A 22,920-nucleotide genomic window follows, 5' to 3' on the forward strand; every position below is an offset into this window, starting at 1 on the left:
TAACTCTTTTATTTTAAAAGATTTTTTATTAAAGATTCATTAAACTGTATGAGACATTTTTTTCTAATCTCATTACCAAGTTAAAGTGCCATCAGTAAAGCCAAACACACAGCAAGAAACATATTCTCTTCAGTTTATCTGGTTGAAGTCTTGTGAACTTTGCATGGACACAACTCATGACATGCAAAGCCCTATCGAGACCACAAGACATGTCAACTACATTTTTAATGAAACGTAAGCAGTCCACGTATCAAGAAATAGCCAGTTCATCATATGTGAAAATAAAAGTACAGCTTGTACAACAGTGTATACACTCAGTGAATGGCAGTTACAGTACTCGAAAAAAAGCCAACTTTGTGCTTCACAGCTAAACTGTATACATCTTAATAATTTTGTTCACTGAAGCATTTGGCTAATGACAAGTCTTTGAATGGCACTCAGGCCTAATGATTACAGTGCAAGATACCAGTAAAACTGTTTACTCCAGTTTTCGCTGTAATGGCTCAAAAAGACAAAAATCTTAGTGTCAGGATCTCTTCTTAAAACTGCTTTACAGGAAAAGCATTTCACCATCAACACCCTGCATTGTCCAGTCTGACTACGAAGTAGTAGAACATGACAAATAGGCATATACACTGCAAAACACAGTTCTGTTTAATATTTATTTGTAGAACATGAATTTCTGAACAGATTTAATCAGAAATATTCACACCCTCAAACTTTATTGAAGATTTTTCTTGAAAGACTGCACCCATTAAATAAAGGTTATTCTTTGTTTCAAAACAGAGTTCCAGCATAAACCACTCCTCTATTAAATCTGAGCATTAACCTGTGTTTCCACAGTATTTAAAGTGAGAATTACACCCTTCCAAATACATATTGCATAGTTATCTGCATTCCTTTTTAGCAGATACCCCAGCGCTTATTTCAATAATCCAACCATCACTTCACTGATATCCCACAACTTTCTTGCAACCAAGTCATCCATGGCTTTGGGCAGGAGTTCCTCCTCTTTGCAGTCCCCAAAATATTTCCCTGACACACCTTCAACCTCAGGAGAAGAGGCCAAATAAATAGAAGTTTGGGCTCCTTCCAGAGGTGTTTTGAAGAAAGCCCACGACACCAAATTGAACAGGGGTTTTGCCAGCAAAGGAATATTCACATGCCTGCCTAAATTTGTTCTGACAATCCCAGGATGAAGCGAATTGACAGTGACTCCTGTCCCTTCCAATCGACGTGCTAGCTCCCTTGCAAATAATATATTAGCCAGTTTACTCCGGCTATAACAAAAGCTTTTATTATAACTTATTTCACTGTTCAAGTCTTCAAAGTTGATTTCTCCGTATTTGTAAAGCTTTGAGGATACTACCACAATCCTGCTTGGAGCAGAATTTTTGAGGAGGCCCAGAAGAAGGTTGGTAAGTAAGAAGTGACCCAAGTGGTTTACGCCGAATTGCATCTCAAAACCATCCTCTGTCTTCATGTATGGACACTGGAATATCCCTGCATTATTTATCAGAACATCCAGCCTTGGCTCTTCCTTTAAATAGGAAAGAAAAACATCATTCAGTTTTATAATGCAAAACATACTATTATGCTTAATATTTCTCATTAGACACCATTAGAGGGAAATAACTTAATTTCTAGTTTTCTAAATTGCAACTTTCCAATAGTCCCTAAATTGTTACTGAAAAAAAAAAAAAAAAAAAAAAAAAAAGCTACCACTAAACCAAACATTTGACTCCAGCAGGATGCAGGTACATGAAAGCAGGTCTGTTCAACTTTTAATGTGTGCAGACAACACAACATCTGTTTCTCCGGGAACAGCTTTCTATAGGAATTCAGTGGTATTTTATCTTTGTGATGCATTTTGTTTTCCTCTAAAAAAGTAACCTCCTTATTATACTTGGAAAAGTAGACACATTCATGCATGATAATCGTTTATGACAAACCTCAGCCGTAGGCAAGGGTTCTACCACAAAAGTTATACAGATATAGAACAAAAAACGTTATCTCAAAGAACTAACGTCACTGTTGAAGAGAACCTGTCATATTGCAAGCCCATCATCTCACTGGGAAGATGTAATGAAAAAATTTGAAAAACAACGTTCTCATGATTTTAAACACTATCTCATTCGAATATATTTCATTGCGCTGCTTGGTGCAAATTACAGAGCAGAACTCATGATAGAAGAGCAACATTCATGATTCTAACTGAGCAGGTTTCATACATTTGTTTAATTTGATTTGTTTAATAGGTAAACTCAATAAATGTCTACGGGACTGAAGCTTCGAATTTTTATGATATGCTCAGCACATGCTGCTTGATGGATCAATATTCTGGTTCAGACTGAGAGCAGTCAATCAGGATATCAGTCGCATCAGGAAATACAAGTAATTAACACAGAAGGTGGTGAGGATAATTCAAACGTACATTATATACTTCATGTTCCAGGATCCACTCAAAAACTGAAAGCTTTCCAAATTAACCAAAACAATGAATTCTTCAAAAAATACAGGTTAAACTAAGCTGCCCAAATAACCTCTGAATTCAGCGATTTCACCCATATCTAAAGTGTCACAGGAAACTTATGTTTACATGACTCAGATGCAAAAGTATTAATTCGCCTAACACAAAAAGCAGCGTGAGTTTTCTTTGCTGCTAATTCTTTAAAACTAATGTAGGCAAGCACAGATCACTTCAGGTAATTTTGATGATAAAAATAGAGAATCTCAAGACAAATTTTATACCATTTGCCTTTTATTTGACTATCATTTGGCGGCAAAGATACGGAGAGCAAAACACAAATTTTCACTTGGCATTCAATTAATGATGGCTGGCATTTGACACCACAAAACATCAAGTAATTCAGCCTCTGGTTTCTGCAGAACTTGATGTTTCCCAGTGTTTCACATAATTACAAAAGCATGATCTGAAGAGCATCAAAAACAATTCTCCTCACCCAAAGGGACATAATGGTATCTATCACTAAGCAAGAGAAGCACTGAACAAGTGTCTTACTGCAGATTTGCTGACTGAAGCGCTATTACTTCCTTTAGAGAACATTGTTTTAGAAACTTTTCACACCACCTGACCAGAGGATTCATTTCACAAGAATTAACACTGCAAGAAGGACTTCCACTTGTGCTATTTTCTGAGGCTCCTACATTTAATAATCCAGAGTAATGTGATCAACGCCAAGCAGGCAGCTACTATGACCAAGAACATCAGAGTACAAAACATTGCTTTGACAGGCAGTGCTATTCTTTGTGGCTTCTGAGCTTGCTTCCATTTTCTGCATTTTTCCATGGAGCCCTCCAACATATCCAAGTCATTTTTTTGCAATGAGGCTAAGGAGTGAAAGACGTAATCTCGCAGTTTTGGAATGGAAAGCTCCCACAAAGTTAGGCTGTGGGAGTGCACTGTTCCCCCATCCTGACAATATTTAAGCCTTTTCACCCCCATCCTGATGATCTTTAAGTATTCTTCATCTCAAAACACACACAAACAACACAAAAATATCCCCATCAACCAAACAACCAAAGGAAAAAAAAAAAAAAAAAAAAAAAAACACAACCAACTCAACTCCAAAAAGCAGACACAGGTTCACAGAAGACAAATAAGGTGAACTTGAATGTAACAGCTTCTTGAACTCACATTTGTTGTTATTCAGCTGCTTTGGGGATTATTTTGAAAATAAAACTTAAAATGCACCTGTGAGCAGCACTCTGCAAATACATTCACTCTCTCTTTCACTATCCATTTCTCATTTACAGGCATTTCTACTGGCTTTACCAATGAAGAATGGATAATAAATTTACATTTTTGGATATTCTGTACTACAGAAGATATAATTTTATAGGTTAAACAGTAAGTTTCTGGTCTAGTGTTTTATATCATTTTGTATATATGCCTATTTTCACAAAATACTGAAGTAACATTAGATCTTATAACTAGATTCATATATATGATTACATATGATTACATAGAGCTCCACCAGAGCTCTTTTGACTTTTTCGGGTATTTAAGTTTTACAACAGTTCTTTGAAAGTTAATACAATATAGTCTCTCTCCATTTTCATTTCTCACAACTGCACTTGAGCATCTTTCAATAAGCAGTGCACCACGTGGCAGAACTGACTATGCCTGGTTTCCTACGACCTTGTGTCTCATGGTTTGCACTGCTAGATGTGATGAGAGTCCCAGCTGAAGCTTTTCATTGGAGTGGAATGGCTCTAATGGTGCCTCCCAGTACTCTCTGGTGTCTAATGGTACTGTTGAACTCATATTGCAACATTTCCATCAGGAGAACTGACTGGATGTCTCTGATCTTAAACTTTTTTTTTTTTTTCTTCCAGGAAATTTGGAGAAAATATATATATTACAAAACATCTGACCACTAAACTCAGCTACTGTTGGCAAGAGATGCAAAATGTGTGGGAGTCTGGTGTTGCTGAGAAGACAGCAGGATGGATGCAGTTGCGAGCAGTTCACTCATGAACCTTTACTGCTATGGGGATAAGGCTATGCTGTAATGTCAACTTAAAGGCAAATTAGTTCAGAACAGAAAAGCAGGGAAAAGGGAATGTTTTATGTTTCTCAAAAAATAAAAAGTTTCATTTGCAGTACTAGAACAGCCTGAACAAATACGAATCATAGAATGGCTTGGGTTGGAAGGGACCCCTAAGATCATCCAGTTTTAACCCCCTGCCATGGGCAAGGACTCCACTCACTAGATCACGTTGCCCAGGGCCTCATCCAACCTGGCTGATACTTCCAGGGACAGGGTATCCACAGCTTCTCTGGGCAACCTGTTCCAGTGCCTCAGCACCCTCACAGTGAAGAATTTCTTCCTGATGTCTGCTTTAACTTGACCCTCTTTTAGCTCAATACCATTCTTCCTTGTCCTGTCATTGTCTGACCGAGCAAAGAGTCACTCCCCATCTTTTTCATAAGCCCCCTTTAAGTTCTGAAAGGCTGCAATAAGGTCACCCCGGAGCCTTCTCTTCTCCAGGCCGCACATCCCCAGCTCTCTCCGCCTTTATTCGTAGCAGAGCTGCTCCGGCCACGACCTTTAAGCTTCGAGCAGCCAGCACAGCGCGTCCCACTTACTGACACCACCCCGCACCCCAGGGCCGAGTGCGGGCAGGCGGGGGAGAGGGGGGGGGCTCCCCTTGAACCCCTCTACCCCCGGCAGGGCCCGTACCTGGAGGACCTGTCGGCAGAAGTCCCGCACGGAGCTGAGCGAGGCCAGGTCGAGCTGCCGCACCACCAGCTCCCCGCCGCCCTCGGCCGCCTCCCGCTCGCCCAGCTCGGCTCGGATCTCGCTGGCCGCCCGCTCCGCCCGCGCCCGGTCCCGGCAGCCCATGATGACCCGGGCCTTCATCCGCAGCAGCTCGGCGGCCACCGCCCGGCCCAGCCCGCTGTTGGCCCCGGTGATGATCACCGTCTTGCCCCGCATGGAGGCCCCGGAGCCGGCGCCGGGCCGGGCCGCGGGCCGCAGCCAGCGCCAGGCTGCCAGCAGCAGGCCTCCCCCCAGCACCGCCGCCGCCGCTACCGCTGCGGCCATGGGAGCGGGCCCCGCGTTAGGCTCGGCCGCTGGGCATTGTGGGGGTTGTAGTCGTGCAGGGGCTTGGTGAGCCCTGAAACCTCCCGGGACTATCGCGGAATATCCCGAGATGGAGGGATAGTCGAGTCCAGCTCACGGCTGCCCGCAGGGAGTTAAACACTTCTTCTGAGAGGGCTCCCAGGAGCGGCAATGCCACCACCGCTTGTAGGGCAGCAGCAGCCTCTGCAAGTTTTTGGCCCAAGCCCCAAGCACACTCTCCCACCACTCACAAGTGCCCACAAAGCAGCCACCATCTTCTGGAGAGTGACTGTGCTGGGTTTTCGCATGCCACCTGGCCTCTGTGCCAGTGAAATATTTTGTGCAAGTTCAATTTAGGCGCCCAAGTGCAGTGAGAGAGTGTGTCAGGACGGCGTGCTGAGCCCCAGCCCATGCTGCCTTTGAGATTAGATTTCTTTGTTAGGTATTTCTGCATGTGCTGTAGCTCTGGATCAAGACAGGTTGTGTGTCCAAGCGTTAAGACAGATGTCAGTACATGGCCAAACACGTCTTGCAACGTCTATGTTGCAAGCAGAAGGGATGGACCGGGTGGGGAAGTGTTACACAATTCTTTGTGGTGGTGGCTGCTCTGGCAGCTAGCCTAGGGTCTAAACACGCCAGCGAGCTGACAGGCTGACCCGCTGAACACTTGCTTTGAGGACCAGCTTCAGCTGAGTAATATCGCCTTGGAGGTAGCCTATGGGAGGTAACCAACTTTTGTTGAGGTCTGGTCCAGAGCTGTCTGTCCCATCCCAGTGTGGTGGAAGAGGGGCTGCTTGCAGAAGGTATGAGTACATACACTCACTTCACAACCACAGTCACATTCACTGGTCTCGTAAATACTAGTACAGGTTCTAAGTCCATCCAGTTTCTATACCCAGAGACTCAGGCACCAGCCCTGATGCTGGGATTTCCCAGATGCTGGTCTCTTCCTGTGTGGTGGCTTGTCCAACTAGAAGTGTACTAGTGGTTCACATACACATACTGAGGGGCCCTCAAACAGCTGGTCTGTCTGGTAGGTGCATCCAGACTGTCTCTATCCATTTGGCACCAGACCCTCAGGCCCCTTGGACCTGTGACCTTGCTCTCTGATGGCTGGCACTCAGATCTCTTGTCCTACTTACCAGCTGGTCCAACTGGGAGTTCCTTCATGGTCCACACACACATGCTCAGAAGAAAGAGTGACCTGTAAAGAAAATAGAAACAGTATTTGTGAAGAAGATATGTCAGACTGCAGTGTTGAGGTACAAACTTTGGTCAAACATGTTGACCAAACACCTGATTACCTGTGACCAGTCCCTTTTATCCCTCTCTCCTTCTATTTTTTTCCATTTTGGCTCCTCACTCCACCTTGCTTCCTCTCCCTCCCTTATTATTGCCACTTGCACTTACCATCTTATAATAAAATTTGTGCAGCCCCCAAATTCTCTCTACTCTCACCCACAATTTTCTTTCCACCTGCATCCCATAATAAACCCTGTACCCTTTTAGACGACAATTCTCCTTAGTCTGCATGGCATTTGAGCAAAAAATTATTTTCTTGGTTCATACTAGCAGGTTTCATACCAGGAATAATGGTTGAATCATTCACCTTTGATGACCTCAGGAGGAGCTGTGTGTTCTCTTTTTCTGTGATTAGGTTAGTTGGGTTCCTTGGCCCATCATTGTTCCTCTGATCCTTGCTGGATTTAATTTGATTAGATGTTAGATAACCTAACAGAGCCTTTCCGAGGAGCTGAAGCAGATTGCAGGTGACATAAGGTTAGGATACTGGTTCCTCAAATGCAATTAAGATCTGAGAAAGACAAAGGGTGCTGTTGAAAAGCGTTAGAGCACTGATATTTGAACTGCTTCCTTGTTGCTTCGCAAGTAGGTGTTACGAACATGGTCATTACTTTCTCCTGGAAATGTAAAATGGCACTCGTAGTAACATTCTTTTAGCTAGGCTGTTCTCAGTAGTCACTGGAGTCTTACAAAGCTGTCAGATTGAGAGGCCGGCCTATCAAATTTAACTATTAAAACATAGATGACTTTCATATCCTTACTGTGTTTTCAGAGATGAATGAATCTTGTTTCCCAGTGAGATGTTCTTCCATATGCTCTGCTCAGAGTAAATTATATCTTTGGAGGTGTTGGGGCCATGCTAATGATACTGCCTAGTGACCTTACAGCCAAGGACTGTGAAAAAGGGATGGTGGTTCTCAGTGAGGTGCCAAAATAAAAGAACTGGAAAATTTCCTGTTAAATGAAGAGATTCATCCTGTAAGAAATCCTAATGGATGTCAAGGATCCTGCCTGGGCCTATCAGTGGCCAATTCAGCTTTCAGTGCAAGGATATCATTCTACATAGGAGCTAACTGGTCATAGTGATCAGAAGCTGCTTATCAAGGCAGGTACATTCAGATGTACAAGACATGTACATTCAGATGTTATTGGTTCCCAAAACTACTAAGCAAGGTAACTGAAAGTTATTTCTCTCCTAAAACATCCACCTGCTTCACTGCTTTCTCTACCCATCTATTGTGTTCAAGGAGATAGATGTGTTCTTTTCAGTAATACTTCAAGTCAGTGCAGGTTACAGGTTCTGGCAGAGGCAGAGGAGACCATGTGGAGGTACCTGAAGTACCAGTTGCCAGTTTCTTTTTCATGTGTCTATCCAGTGTTATAAACAAGCTGAGGCAGTATAGTCCAGAACCATAGGACTCTTCTCTATTCCCCTATTGAAAACTGCTATGCTTGTAACTGTGACTGGCTTAGAGTAATGAAATGCTGGGGCATAAATTCATGGTATCCTCATAAGCATGAGAAGCAAGTATTTTGTTCTGCTTTGGTTTGTTTTGTTGTGGTTTGGAGTGCAATTCTGGACAAGTCTCTGAGGTGTGTGCTTTCTTTTAGTCTACGTCTGCAAAACTAGAAATCCCTTTCCTTCAGTTCCTATCCCATCCCATCCACCTTCAAAGAATTTTCTTGAAAAATTATTATTTTGGTCCACTAGCCAAAGTTGTGCCTTGGAGCTGGAGACGATGAGTAAAATGGGCAGAGACCATCTGGCAGGCCTGTGTCCCCAAATACCCAGGTCAGTCTAAAGAGGCACTTGCATGAAGAATGAGACACCATTAACCCAAAATGCTGTCAGCTGCATATGCAAAGAAGCAGCCACCATACTTGGGGCACTTACCTCACAATTAAAAGACAGTAAGTAACTTGAATACACATCTAAGTTCATTTTGGATAACTAAACTTAGGAGAAGTGACTGTGGACCTTGATGTGAACTTCTGGACTTTAAAGCTGTTTTGAGTTCTAAGACTAAGAAACCTATTATATATTTCTATGACTAAGAAACCTATTATATATATGTGAACCTTTTCTCTATTTCTCTTCACACATGCTTCAGTGCTGTCAGGACTGACACTGCATAAGATAGCTCTCTATCACTGTGTTTGTACAGATCAAAGAAGATGAAAGAACTGGAAGCTCCTATGTCCTGGTCAGCATGTTTCATTTTTTGCTGTAGGTGGGTTGTTGATTGGAAATAAATTTAAGCAGAATAGACTAGATGATTCCGATTCCTATTTATTCACCGATTTACATGCTCACCCTGTGAGGCATAAGACACTGACCTCTAGAGTCCCACAGGGATCAAGGCTCCCATTAGCCCTTTTCAGTATTAAACTTCAGTTGCTATGTTCAGAGAAAGTCAAGTGCCAGCAACATGTGCACAGCATACATCCTTTATGGTTTTTTTGCACCCAACCATCACATCTATAGCTCCAACAATGCATGGGTGAAGAATGGTTGATCATGCTTTGCTTCAACAAGGCAGGGCCAGTCTTCCTGAAGTTTGTAGCCATGCTTTTGTGGTGAAATACAGATGTAATTTATACTAAACAGCTAAGGAATATTTTTGGATGTCTTGGAGAGCTGATTCTGAGCTCTCATACAAAAACATCTGTTAATAACTTTTTTATAATCTCCATTTGGCGAAGTAACTCTATCCCATCCTGGCAGACAATGACCAGGCTGCAGTTATTCATTTCTTCCTCACCTCCTGGCTGGGCTATAGAAATGTGATATATTTTGGGCACAAAGCCTTTAACACTTATGAAATTCCAAGTACACCAGAACTCTGCAGTACATCCCATCAACAAGACAGGCTAGTGTGAATACATAAAAACCTTTCCAATGCTCCCAATTCAAGTTTCATATGGGATCAAGGCTTTCATCTCTGTTTTCAAAGAACATTGGAAACAGTTCTTCCTTCAAAGAACTTTTCAAAGAAAAGAGCATTTAAAAGATTGCCTAGGTTTCTGGGAGGGAAACCACAATGAATGCAGTGAAGCTTTCTGCAATAACAGGACAGTTCATCTGGACAGAAGACACCACACTTTCTCAGAGGCTAACATGAGATTCTGGAGTGAATTCCCTCAGGCACCACAGATCACCACAAAGCCTTCACCATCAGCTACTCCCACTGCAAAACACATTCTTTTGGTTTTGTCTCTTCTGGTATAAATACACAGCAACAATGAAAATAAAGCAGGACACTTGTTCCACTGGGGAGGGAAAGAGAACAAACACCACCTGACAGATGTTAGCTGTGTCATTTGGAAGGCACTCAAATACGTGGATGACACTGAGATACAAGAACTCAGCACAAAAGAGGTAGGATAGACATATGGTGTAATTTTACCCAAATTCATGTTGCAACAGAAACCTGTCCCCTGGAAATTCATCCAAGGTTGCCAAACTTAGTCAATGCAGATCGCAGAACAGCTGTAAAACCTAAATGAATCTAGCTAAGAAACAAGTAGTTCCATCAACAGTGGTATTTCAGTGTAGATCCTCTGTTGTTTTAAAGGTATGCTCTAATACTTCGTTCTTCGCCTCAGTCAAGATACTCATAGCATCTCTGACTTCTTTCCAGCTCTATATTTACATAAAATCTGTTAGAATTTAAGTGTCTTTGAGACCTCTCACTCTTATGGGCTGAAAGCAGTCAGTTCTGGTTCTACCTACCTCAGAGAGGGAAGAGGCAGAGAGATACTGATCACACAAATTCATTTTGCATAGGAAATTATACTCAAATTTCTACATAGACAAATCACAATGTTCTGTAAAGCCAGCTTTATTACAGTAGGAAATCAATATAGAAAAATAAAGGGTTCCTGTAAACAATATCAAATAAGCTAACATTTCACTGGAGACCCATAGTAGCTGAAACCTCATGGCAACAAAACTACTGAATACATATCTAACAAGGAAAGAAACAACAGGTAACAACATACAGGCAAACTGTGCTTTTGGTAATTTCAGAAATAAACAGTAAGGGCTATATATGCAGCATGTTTTTTCTTATAAATTACCCATCAGCAGCTTTTTAGAGAAAATATAACTGCTCTGTCTCTCAAAATATGTTTCAAACTATAAAACCAGTACAAATCGTTCTGTAATATCAAAAACACAGTGTTGTATCCAGACAGGTAAACAAACAAACCAAAAACCTTAAACTGCTTTAGAGTGCTATTAAAATAACTCTATTAAAAACTGAACAATATTAAAAAATATTTCCTCTAGAGGTTGTTCTAGCCAGAAGTCAAATCTTTCAACAAAGTGCTTATAGTACACAAATAGAGGTTTTCAGAAAGAGCTATTGGTATATTAGAGGCTGGCTGCATCAAGAACCTTATCTTTGATGGTGCCATCCAGTCACGCAGACTTTTGGTATTTCTGAGCAATGCCATAGGGAACGTGTGCAGCTATGGTGCCTAACTTCTGCGCTCCTTCGATGTGAAACATCTGGTCATCAAAGAAAATGTGAGGACGTATTTTCACCAGGATCGGTCCCTTAGGAGCTCCTGCTAAGAACAGCGCCTCATCAATCTCCAGACCCCAGCTACGTAGAGTCTTCAGGACTCGGGCTCCAGAACTTGCTGCACTTCTGGCTGTGACAAGGAAGGTCCTTATTGGACAATTTAATCGTTCATTTTTTGCATAGAACTTCTTCTGGAGTTTCCCTAGGTCTTCCAGAAAGCCCTTCAAAGGACCCTGAGTACAAAATACCAGAAGCATAATAAATATTTTCCCACAGTTCTCAAAGTCTGTGCTTTCTTCCAGATTGCCAGTTACAAACAAAATTCTTTCTTTAATGCTATGATAAATATAGCAATCTCTGTATGAACTATTTCTAAGTGGGTCTGCACACACTAGGAATTGGAAAAAAGTTAAAACCATAATCCTACATGGTGTGATCAGTAGGAAACCGATTCTCATTACTTACAAGATCTTTACAATACAGAGCTTACAAGATCTCTCACATTATAAAGTTAAAACTACAGTCATTAATACTATATTCTATGAAAGCACTGAACTCATTTTCCTATGATCCACAAGGTGCAATCAGTTGCCTGTACAAAACACAACAGCAGACCTAATTACATATGTCACCAATGTCATTACAGATTAATGACATTACACCCTGATTAAAAGTAGTAAATAATATTTAGTGTCAACTTGCAATATATTGCACTGTCCAGTACTTTCAAATGATCAAGCTTTTATTTTTTATTTATACCATTGTTAACAATAGTAGCGGGGGGATTTTTATTTTAAGCTAATTTTAAAATTTTTGTGTTTTTTAGACAAATGTCATAGTTCTACTTGAGAATAAGCAAAAATATCACCTCGCTTCAGCAACCTTAGTATCCCAGTGTTTGGAATTAACATTACCTACACAACATAATTAAAAAAATCGAGGAAATTGGTAGCAATCTTTCCTTTTTATAATGAATATAATTATAATATAACTGTAAGCCACTGTCTCATATATGCAGTTTTTCTCAGTGAAGTGAGAGATCTGATGAAAGGACTGCCTTACTGGCCTCTTTTGTGTCAAACATGGATTTTAAAGATTATCCTTGAAAAAGGACATAAATATGGCAATGAAATGATAATTCAGCTTCCACAATGATTAATGCATACACACTGGGGAAACTGAAGAAATACAGTAGTAATGAGAATTTTAAAAAAATGTTTTGAAAACTCTTTGATTTAAGAAGTACAAACCTGTGCAAGAGGCTTATTCTCATTCAGCTGTTCATGTTCAAAAAATTTATCTAATCCTTGCTCTTTGACAATCTGTTCTGATTCATCAGAAAAGAGAACTGCATCCCCGTCGAATGCCACCCTCAGCTGTGTATCCGAATAAGCGACATCCTTGTTGGCAGTGAACATGGTAGCTGATGCAATGCCTGAAAGTGTATCAGAGAACTTCACTTGGCAAGTCCTGCAAAGTCATTCATAAAGTGACCAGTAGTTTAGTTCTAATAGCTTATTTGTGGGTTTATTTGTGGTGACCTTTTCACACAGGGAGCAGAAACCATCCCTGAAGTTGTTTTGTAATGGCTGTTCTCTAACACATCTGCATGGAAGCTGTCCTGTTGGCATAGCTTCTTAGACATGCTTATTTCCAGTTCCATGCAACCCACAAACCTGGTCCCCAAGGTGTACTACAAATGAGACAAAGCATGAAATTCCAATAAGACTGTAAAGTCAAACTTTTTTTTCTTCTTCTTGTAGAACACAGAAGTCAGCTTTTGTAACTCCTATCAAACAGATGACTCAACTCAAACAGATGTTGAATAGGGAGCGACAAACCAGTGCACACAGGAATTCACTTCCTGTACACTGGCAGCATGGGAGGGACAGAAAGGTGCGACAGAGGTAGAGGCTGATAAAGATATCATTATCAGCAAGCTGAAAGGTCAGAGGGAAAAATGCAGAGAAATAACCTGATGTTATCTGATTAGGTAACAGTACAAAGTTAGTGGCATGCACAGCAGTGGCATTCTGATTTGATGAAGTGGCACTACTTTCTGTGAGAGACACACCATTACTAGATTTGTTTTTAACAAGACCAGATGAAAGAAAACAAATAAACAAAAAAGGACGATTCAAACCTGCTTCTATAGCTTCTTGCACTTTTTCAGAGTCTGCTGAGAGGTATAGGTTGGTAAGATACGCAGTCAGGTAACCAATAGGGCTTTTTCCTCCCGTCATGCAGAAGCGTTCAATTGTTAAGCCTGAAACAAGAACAGCACGACAAGGCTGACTCCACCTTAACACTACAAACCTGGAAAATGAAGCTGTGAGGAACAACACTAGCCTACAACTGACAGTAAGCTTAAAAAAGACAATCCTGTTCACTGCAATTTCAACAAGTTACACACTTAAATCAATTATGATTGATCAGTCCTTCCTCCCTGAGAATTTCACATCAAATCCCTCTATGACAGCAGAGGGGATATCTCACATACTATGACACACAAAAATAAATATCATCTCCTAAGGAATGGGTCTCTATATCAAAGAAGCTGCTTTTACTAAAGTCAGAACAGGATAAATAAAATCACTGCATTTCATTATATAACCACAGGGAGTTCTACAAAGTAGTATTTATTTTACTTACCATAGTGATTAATGCTGTTTATAAGCCTCACTCCCACTTGGGCATGGTTATTAGTCATCAGAACGATATCAAATCTTTCTTCATCATCAGGGTATAGCTCAAGAAGCCGGGCATTGACATGCTCCAATGCCTGCAGGTTAGAAATGTGGAAGTCAATAGACAAGTGGAATGTGCCTTCTTAATTGCTGTGGCTTTAGTGATAGGACTGTCTTGAAGGAGAATGAGAAATATCTGAATGTTTAACTTGCTGAACTTGTTTTCTTTCTTTCTGCTCTGTTGCTCCCAGCAACTGTTTGCCTGGGCTTATTTGAAGGGAAGCAACTAAGTTTCTTTTGCTGAAAGTTACAGAATTTAACATTATAATGGAAATCCTTTTTCTTGGGACACCTTAATAATCTGGAATATATTAATGCACTGTTGAACATTTTCAGAATACATATTAATATTTGTGTATTATTATTTTTATTCTTTTTTAAGCTTAAGATGTTGAACTTGAATTTGTTCTACCTAATCTCCCTCTGAATTGTTTTTGTTTTGTTTTGGATACCAAATATTTTTTTTCCCAGGAACCGAAAAGGTCTCTTTTTCAGAAATGTTCATGCTTCCTACTCATGTTGCTTAATAAATTTAATAAAACATTGCTGGTGAATGGTAGTATCCAGAGATTTTCTTGTCCACTTAAAGATTGTTGCTGTGAAATCAAGGAGAAGGTATAAAGAGATTTGTATGTGCAACTGCTTGTTTCTCATGAACAAATGTGAATTTGGGACATATACTTATGCAAAGATTTCACTGACACAGCTTGGGTGTCAGACTGTCCTTAAGAAACGAGTATCAAATCATATCCAGTCAAGCATGATTTCCTTGGAGATTTCTTACTGAATTACTGAATGAGACAGGTTTTGATTCATTCAAGATCTCTTTTAAGCTAATAGACCAACACGCTATATTCACAGGCTGGCATTCTTCTTATTTCCTTGACCTTCCATCTGGTTGTCTCTCTGTATCCATCTTATCTCAACTTATATTTAGAATCGTATCCTTTTGGAGTAAGACTTGCTTTTTGCTCTAGGTTTACAAACCTCTACTTTGGGAGCTTGGCCCTTGAATGGAATTCCTTGGGATTACAGCAATAAAGTCAACAATGAATCATCAAATGAATCCAGAACAGGCTGTTTTTCATTAAGGTGCATTAAAAAGCCAGACCAGTTGTTAAGAATTAAAATGTAGATTTTATAATTAAATTCTGGGAATCTCACTTTAAAAAGTAAGGCTATGTCATGTGGGACTTGGCTTAGGAGAACCGTGAGTGAGAGCCTGGTATAAGGCCTAGGAAAAAATCTCAGTATCTGGTCACAAACCCTTAGCATCACTTTTTTTCCTTTTGGTACTCTCTTCTAATACTCTAGAACACTGAGAATTTCTTCAAGTATTATAGATTAAGGGGGAGTGGAAGAGAGGAATGCCATTTTTTGTCCAAGTGCCTGTACAGTTCCCAGCCCAAGGAGATCCTGGCCTGTGATAAGGGTTCTTAAGTGCTACAAGCTTGAGATATAATGTATTTAAGTTATTATCTTAAAGATCTCAGTAAAGGAATCCAAACAAAAAAATATACTATTTCTGTAGGTCTTCTTGGTCTCCAAGTAGAAATAAGCATCCAACAAACTTGAACACCTAATTTTTTTTTTTCAAATCAGTCCCACTAAAACATGTGTTTCTCAAAATCGTACATATTTTATTTTATTTTTTTCATTTTTGCTAAGCCAACCTCCTTTCCATGCCAGAGGCTGTTTGCCTTGGGCATTTCTCTTATCTTGTGCAATGACAGCAAAGTATTCAATTTCACCTGTGCTTAAACCTCAACTCCCAACCGGGCGTCTATTGCTGGTCCTCAAGAACAATTTCCAGGATGAGAAAGAATAATAGAATGGTTTGAGTTGGAAAGGACCTTAAAAACCATCTAGTTCCAACTGCCCTGTCACAGGTAGGGACACCTCTCAACAGACCAGGTTGCCCAAAGCCCCATCCAGCCTGGCCTTGAACACTTCCAGGAATGGGGCATCCACAGCTTCTCTGGGCAACTTGTTCCACTGCTTCACCACCCTCATAGTATTATATCTAATCTAAACCTACCCTCTTTTAACTTAAAGCCATTACCCCTTGTCACTTCACTTCTGACAGAGAGTCCCTCCCTGGCTTTTCTGCAACCCCCTTTAGGTAGAGGAAGGCCGCTGTAAAGTCTCTCTGGACACTTGTCTTCTCCAGGCTGAACAACCCCAACTCCCTCAGCCTTTCTTCCTAGGAGAGGTGCTCCAGGCCTCTGATCATCCTCGTGACCCTCCTCTGGACTCATTCCAACAGTTCAGTACCCTTCTTATGTTGGAGGCCCCAGACCAGAATGCAGTGCCCTAGGTGGGGTCTCATGAGAAGAAAGCGAGGAAAAAAAATTAAAGCTGACAAAAAAAATCAATCATTTCTGAATATAGTAAATCGTTCCCTGTTGAGCCAACACTGTCTTTAATCATAGCTGTAAGTGGGACAAAAAAAGTGAAATTGAAATTAGGAAGTAAGGGGTTTGTGTGTTGTTTTTTTTTTCCTTTCCTTTTTAGGGGAAGAGGTTGCAACATCCTTAAAACCATTTGGGGGTCTGTCTTAACTGAAAATGATCTTAAAAGGAAGGGGACACGCCGGGGGATGCTGCGGGAGGAGGGCAGTGAGAGTGCTACGAGCACCCACAGTGTCAGGCTGCTGCGCTGAGGATGCCGATTTCAGGCTCCCCGGCCAAGGCGTGTTCTCCGCTTGGGGAACGTTTCCCAGGGGCAGGATTATCCCCGTCCTAAGAAGGCTGCGGGCTCCTCCTCTTCCCGAAATTCGGCCTCGCAGCATCCTCAGCACCCGCCTCCCGAGCCTGCCGGCGTACCTTAACGAAGTGGAAAGCTGGCCCAGGCTTGAGGGTGACGTTCTCGTTCTGCTGCTGGTACTCCACGTACTTCTCCACCCCTTGCTCCTCGTAGATCCGACGCTCCTCCACCAGGTCGAAGAGAGCTCGGGACGACACGGCCACGGTGATGGCGTGCTGGGGCTTGGGCTGCCGAGCGAGAGGAGGGTAGCGTCGGCACCCCCAGACCCAGCACCTTAGCTTCATCCTCCCCCCAAGTCCCGGCACCCCCACAAGCCCCAGCATTCCTCCCCCCTCGCCCCCTAAATCCTGGCATCCCCACCCCACAGCCCTGCCCCCCCCTCCAAGCGCCGGCGCCCCACTAAAGTCCCGACACCCTTCTAGCCCCGTGTCCCCCCCCCCAAGCCCCGAGTCCCCTCCCCAAGCCCCGTCCTCCTCCCTCCAAGGCCTTCCAGCCCCGGCATCCCCCTCCAAGTCCTGGCATCCCTCCCAACAACAAAAAAAAGCCCCTTCATCACCCCTCCAGCCCCGTCATACCCCCCTAAGCCCCGTCCTCCCCACCCTAAGCCTCTTCCTCCCCCCCCTTCCAGTCCCGTCCAAGCCCCTTCCAGCCCTACCCCCTCCCCAATCCCCATCCCTCCCGCTCTCACCGGCCGGGGTTTTTTGGAGACCAGGTTTTCGTAAAACGCCTTGGCCGCCGCCCAGTCCCTCTCGTCCTCCTGCAGCCCGGCCTCCTCCTGCTCCGGCCCGGAGCCGCTCATGGCTCCCGGGGTCGGGGCAGCGCCGAGCGGGCGCGGCCGGAGCCCAGGACCGGGAAGCGGCGGAGGCCGCTCCGCCCCGCTCGGGCAGCTGGAAGGAGGCCGGGTTGTGGCTTTCCCTTTCGCTCTGTGTCGGGCACGGCCCTCCCCCGGCACGGCACGGCACGGCACGGCTCCGCAGCACCCGCCCCGTGGGTCAGCAGGGCCGCCGCATCTCGCCTCATCGCGCCCTCCCTGCCCCACGCTGCAAGATGCTGTTAGAAGCCAGCCTCCTATAGCCACAGCGCTCTCAGATTTATTATTTCGATGCTGTGGTTTAATTGCTTTAATATCAGCAGCAGGAAATTTGTAGGAGATTCCTTAAAAAACATAGTGATAATGTTTCTGGGCGTCAAAACGGGATGGTTGGCGATGGCTTGGGGTCCACTGTTCCATACAACAAGGCTGAAAACACCTCTTAAAAACAGTAATCTTATAGTGTTTTGTTCAAAGTCAGTGTGCACAATGAACTTCTATTCTGGCAGGTGAATTGGGCTGTCCTAAAAACCAGAATCCCACACAAGGGTACTTACGTAATATGGGCTGCTTATCTACTACATACCTCTAAAATGTTTCTGGCTTGTCTGAACCACAGCAAAATCCCCCCAAACTGAGGAGCTGGAGGTGATAATGGGAAATGAGGAAGGAAGTGTTTTTTCTCCTTGGCTTGTATGGGGTCTGGCTCAGCAGACCAACAGCCTTTGCTGCTGCTCGTAGCCAGTGACTCAGTGTCTCAGTGGCAAGGGAAACCCTAAATATCGCTTCTGACCCTGACTGTTGCATAATCTTCAGCAAATTACATCAAGTCTTTCTGCCTCCATGCATTCTCCAAAAGGCATAATTATTTCTGCTACTTTAATTTCTTTCTTTATTTTTAAATGTGGTTTCCCAGTGACAGGAGGCTTATGTGATTATACCATCTGTCCATCACTCCCTAGTGATGTCCAGTTCCAAATGAATTTGACGGAAGGATTAAGATCTCAGAGAGATTTAAATTCCTAAAACATTTAATGACCATCAACAGCATCATGCGATTTGTTGCCCTACTGTTGGAAAAGGCTGTACTGCAAAGGCAACATATTTATCTCCTTATTCTTCTACTATATAGTAGCAAATTAATGCTCTGTGTCTGTCTGCCTTCTCCAAATCTTTGCCCTGCTGAGCAGGGAGGGTTCTGGAAGCAGGGAAGTGGTGAGCTCTGGGTGTAAGATGTGAAATGGGACTTGACCAAACTGGGGAAGGGGGGCTAAACATGTGAGGTGCATGGACATTACCTGAGAGTACCACCTTGGGAGGACAGATGTGAAGAGAGGAGTTAGGATTATTTTAAGTGTTTATTGTCCTGACACAATGTAAAAGGCATAACAAATCACAGAATCACCAAATCACAGAATTGAAGGGGTTGGAAGGGACCTTGAAAGATCATTGGGTCCAACCCCCTGCCAAAGCAGGTTCCTTAGAGCAGGCTACCCAGGTAGGCGTCCAGATGGGCCTTGAATATCTCCAGAGAAGGAGACTCCACAACCTCCCTGGGCAGCCTGCCCTAGTGCTCCGTCACCCTCACCATGTAGTTCTTTCTCATGTTAGTGCAGAACTTTCTGTGCTCCATTTTATGGCCATTGCCCCTTGTCCTGTCCCCACAAACCACTGAAAAGAGGTTGGCCAAATCCCTCTGTCTCCCACACATCAGGTATTTATACATATTGATGAGATCCCCTCTCAGTCTTCTTTTCTCCAGGCTGAACAGACCCCAGGTCTCTCAGCCTTTCCTCATAGGGAAGATGCTTCAGGCCCTGTATCATCTTTGTGGCCCTCTGCTGGACTCTTCTGAGCGAATCTGGTTTTAGTGGCTCTGCTATTGATAGATGTACTTGTTTTCCTTGAATTTTGATCCTCTTGTGTCTGTATTCAGAGCTGTAGTGTGACATACGCTGCTGAAAACACCTGCTCCCCTTCCTGCAGTCAGGTCAGGCACTTTGCTGCTTGCAGTGCTTTTCTCCATGAGCAGCTGCAAGCCTGTGATCAGGCTGAGTAGCTAGGCAAGAAGCTAACAAAAGAGATTCAACACGTAGACTGGCCCCAGTCACCACCACTGCCCTGCCCAAACACTTAACCTAATATGACCTCTAGGAAAATTCTATCCATGCATTTATTACTGGTTAAATACTGCATGTGGATGAATTGCTTGCAGGAAGAGAGCAGGAGGAATCAGAAAGAGTTCTCTGATGGGTACAAAGCAGCAATGTCATCTCTGCTTCAACCCATGGCAGTGCATTTCACAGAGTAGCACCCAGGCTGAATGCTTATGCTGTGTTCGCCAGCTCCCTGCACGTACTCAGGAGCAAGATCAGGGCTCCTCAAGCACATTCTTTGGTTTATTTTTGCTCTGTCTGCCAAGGGAAAAAAAGAAAAAGAAAGAAAAGAAAAGAAAAAAAAAGTCATCACTCAAGCAATGAAGACTCCTTTGCAATACATCTGAAAATGTAAAAGATGGCAACTTGGTTCTGGGCCCAAGCAGTGCTGTTGAAGTGCTGCTGCTGAAAGCAATGCTATGCTAACATAAATATTTTGCTCTCTGGACCCACACGGTATCTCTACATAGCACTCAACTGTGTGAACATATGCACTGAGCTGAGATGGCTCTGTTCTGTGCTCTGCTGCTTGCTGCTGACATACCCTCCATTTCCTCTTCTGCTGGAGATTGTGAACTTAAGGCCCAACATGAAAGCCTTCCAGCTTCAGCACCTTATAAATGAAGTCTTGACTTTCCAAATGCAGAATGTAGCAGCCTTATCTACATCTAAAAAATGTGGTAATGCCCATGAAGTTCCAGTAAAGAGTTATGTCTTGCTTTTACTAAATCTCCTGGGGAGTCTGAGAATAGGAATGGATCCAAAATTGAATGACTTTGTGGTTTCTGAGCTAAACTAGAAAAGGAAAGAATTTTCTGCTATCACCCATTAATTTGTAAAGTTGTAGGGCATTTGTATTAAAACAAACAAAAAAGAATGTCTGGTGCTCTCTTTGTATACACTTTTTTTTTTTTTTTTTTTTTTTTGGCTAAGAACTGTACAGCAAATGTAAGCCATGTATATGCCCTGGTCTCTTATAAATAGCAGAATTTTTAGAAGTTCCCCTGCCTGAGCAGTATATACCTTTCCAATACTAAGAACTACCACTGAATAAGATTTCAAGAAGGACCTCAAAGTGCATTATTAATGAAAAGTATGTGTGTTGTTGTTGTTGCTTGGTTGTTTTTGTTTTGTTGTTATGTTTTATATTTGTTTGTTTTATACTTACTTCTATCTGGAAGAAGGTGAAAAATTTCCAAATAGTTAAAACACTGAGATCAAAAGTCAAGAAAGGACTCACAATACAAGGACTTTTTCTCCCTTTATACATATAGATGCTAAAGCGTATGTGCATGATTATATCACAGACATTTGTCTCTGGGGCCTAATCCAGAGTCATGTCAGGGTCACTTCAAGCTGTGATTACATTGACCTTTCCTTCATGTATGCATTCTGTTTTTTCATGGTCAGACCCCAGGACTTGCGTGTGGGGTTTTCCCAGAAGGAGAGAACACGAAGAGGGTTTTGATCTAGGTCAGCCTACCATGGTAAAATGTGTGGCAACACTGTCACATTACATCTGGAAAATCCTTCTGCTTGTAGGTAATACAATTACTTTTAATGTAATTGTAGAATTCACAACCTAATTATATAAAAGTTATCCCTTTATATTAACAATTTTTAAGTTTTTAATGTTTGTTTTCTGTTTCCTACAAATTCTCAATATGGACATCAGACTGTGTGTTGGGTCTGTCTGAGCTGGAGTCACCTTTCCCTGCAGCAGCCCACACAGTGCTGTGCTCTGCACTCGTAACTGGAACAGCACTGATATCACTCCAGTGTTGTGTCTATTGCTGCGTAGTGCTGGCACAGCATCAGGACTCCTTCCAAGCCCCCAAGAGCCAGCAGGCTGGGGGTGGGCAAGTGATGGGGAGGGGACATCGCCAGGGCAGCTGATCTAAACCAACCACAGGGATATTCCATAACACCTGATGTCACACTCAGCAATAAAAGGGGGGGCTCTCGTGGGGGAGGGGGCTGTTCCTCCTTAACAACCACTACGCGTTTTGAGGCCCTGCTTCCCAGGATGTGGCCGAACATCGCTCGTTGATGGGAAGTAGAGAATAATTTTTCCCTTCTCTCTGTGCTTCCGCGCGGACTTACTGTTTCTGTGGTTTCTTTTTCTCCCTATTTCCTTTCCCTTTAATCAAACCTTTCTCATCTCAAACCTCGAGTTCTCTGTGTTGTATTTTCTCCCCCTTCCTCTTTGAGGAGAGAGAGAGTGAGAAAGCAGTTGTGGTGGAGCTCAGCTGCCCACCTGAGTAAAATCACCACCTCCTGTTGATCAAACTTAGTCTAACACAGGCAAAAATGACAAAAAGTAGTTGGTTTGAGTCAAAGATTTGTATGGTGAAGCTGCATCATGCCTTGGAGACATTTATTTGTGTACACTGAAGAAATCTTCCCATTGTATTAAACTACTTGCTTTCCTTTTTCATCTCATGATGTTTTCTTGTGCATCTCATAGTAGTGCAGGCCATTTCAGCAGTGGTTTCCATTTTCTCTCTTCTCCTACCTTTCAATTTCTCTAGGTTAATGAAGCAAAACAGGAATGCAGAACTGTATGGCATCACACTGTGATACTGTACTAACACACTCATTTGCAACAGCAACATAAATCACATAGTGATAGAGATCTTATATTATTCTAAGGCAATCTATTCCATCTTCATCACTCATTCCATGTGACAGGTTAGATGACAACCAAAACTCAATCCAGTGCAAGTACAGAGGTTTGCTATGAGGAGGCATAGCACTCACTATGGTCAGAAATGGTCCAAGGTCAGAAAAAGCTCAGAAAAGGTGAATATGCTATGCTATCACAAAATAATTATATCAATGCGTACTGTATTAAAACAACAACAACAAAACAACAACAACACAACTACCATCACTGAAAACAATAGCAATAATAACATGTTTAGATGGTCAGTATATGACTTTGCAGTACTGGAATTATTCTGTAGGCACTTAGTGCTGTAAGATTGTGAAACAGAAGCTGAAACAGAAGAATATTTGCAT

General features: G+C 42.6%; 2 protein-coding genes across 2 annotated transcripts; both read right to left on the bottom strand.

Annotated features, from left to right (window-relative positions):
* Nucleotides 1–633: 633 nt before the first annotated feature.
* On the bottom strand, nucleotides 634–5,609 carry RDH14 (retinol dehydrogenase 14). The gene is made up of 2 exons (XM_068678666.1): nucleotides 5,208–5,609; nucleotides 634–1,540 (listed from the first exon to the last, which is right to left on the bottom strand). The coding sequence occupies exons 1-2, from the start codon at nucleotides 5,568–5,570 to the stop codon at nucleotides 923–925; spliced, it is 981 nt and encodes a 326-aa protein (XP_068534767.1). The 5' UTR covers nucleotides 5,571–5,609; the 3' UTR covers nucleotides 634–922.
* Nucleotides 5,610–10,716: 5,107 nt separating this feature from the next.
* On the bottom strand, nucleotides 10,717–17,913 carry NT5C1B (5'-nucleotidase, cytosolic IB). The gene is made up of 6 exons (XM_068678665.1): nucleotides 17,621–17,913; nucleotides 16,992–17,159; nucleotides 14,072–14,201; nucleotides 13,563–13,685; nucleotides 12,670–12,854; nucleotides 10,717–11,652 (listed from the first exon to the last, which is right to left on the bottom strand). The coding sequence occupies exons 1-6, from the start codon at nucleotides 17,729–17,731 to the stop codon at nucleotides 11,314–11,316; spliced, it is 1,056 nt and encodes a 351-aa protein (XP_068534766.1). The 5' UTR covers nucleotides 17,732–17,913; the 3' UTR covers nucleotides 10,717–11,313.
* Between the last annotated feature and the right edge of the window lie 5,007 nt (nucleotides 17,914–22,920).

Source organism: Anas acuta, chromosome 3 (genome assembly GCF_963932015.1).
Source record: "Anas acuta chromosome 3, bAnaAcu1.1, whole genome shotgun sequence".
Classification (NCBI taxonomy): domain Eukaryota; kingdom Metazoa; phylum Chordata; class Aves; order Anseriformes; family Anatidae; genus Anas; species Anas acuta.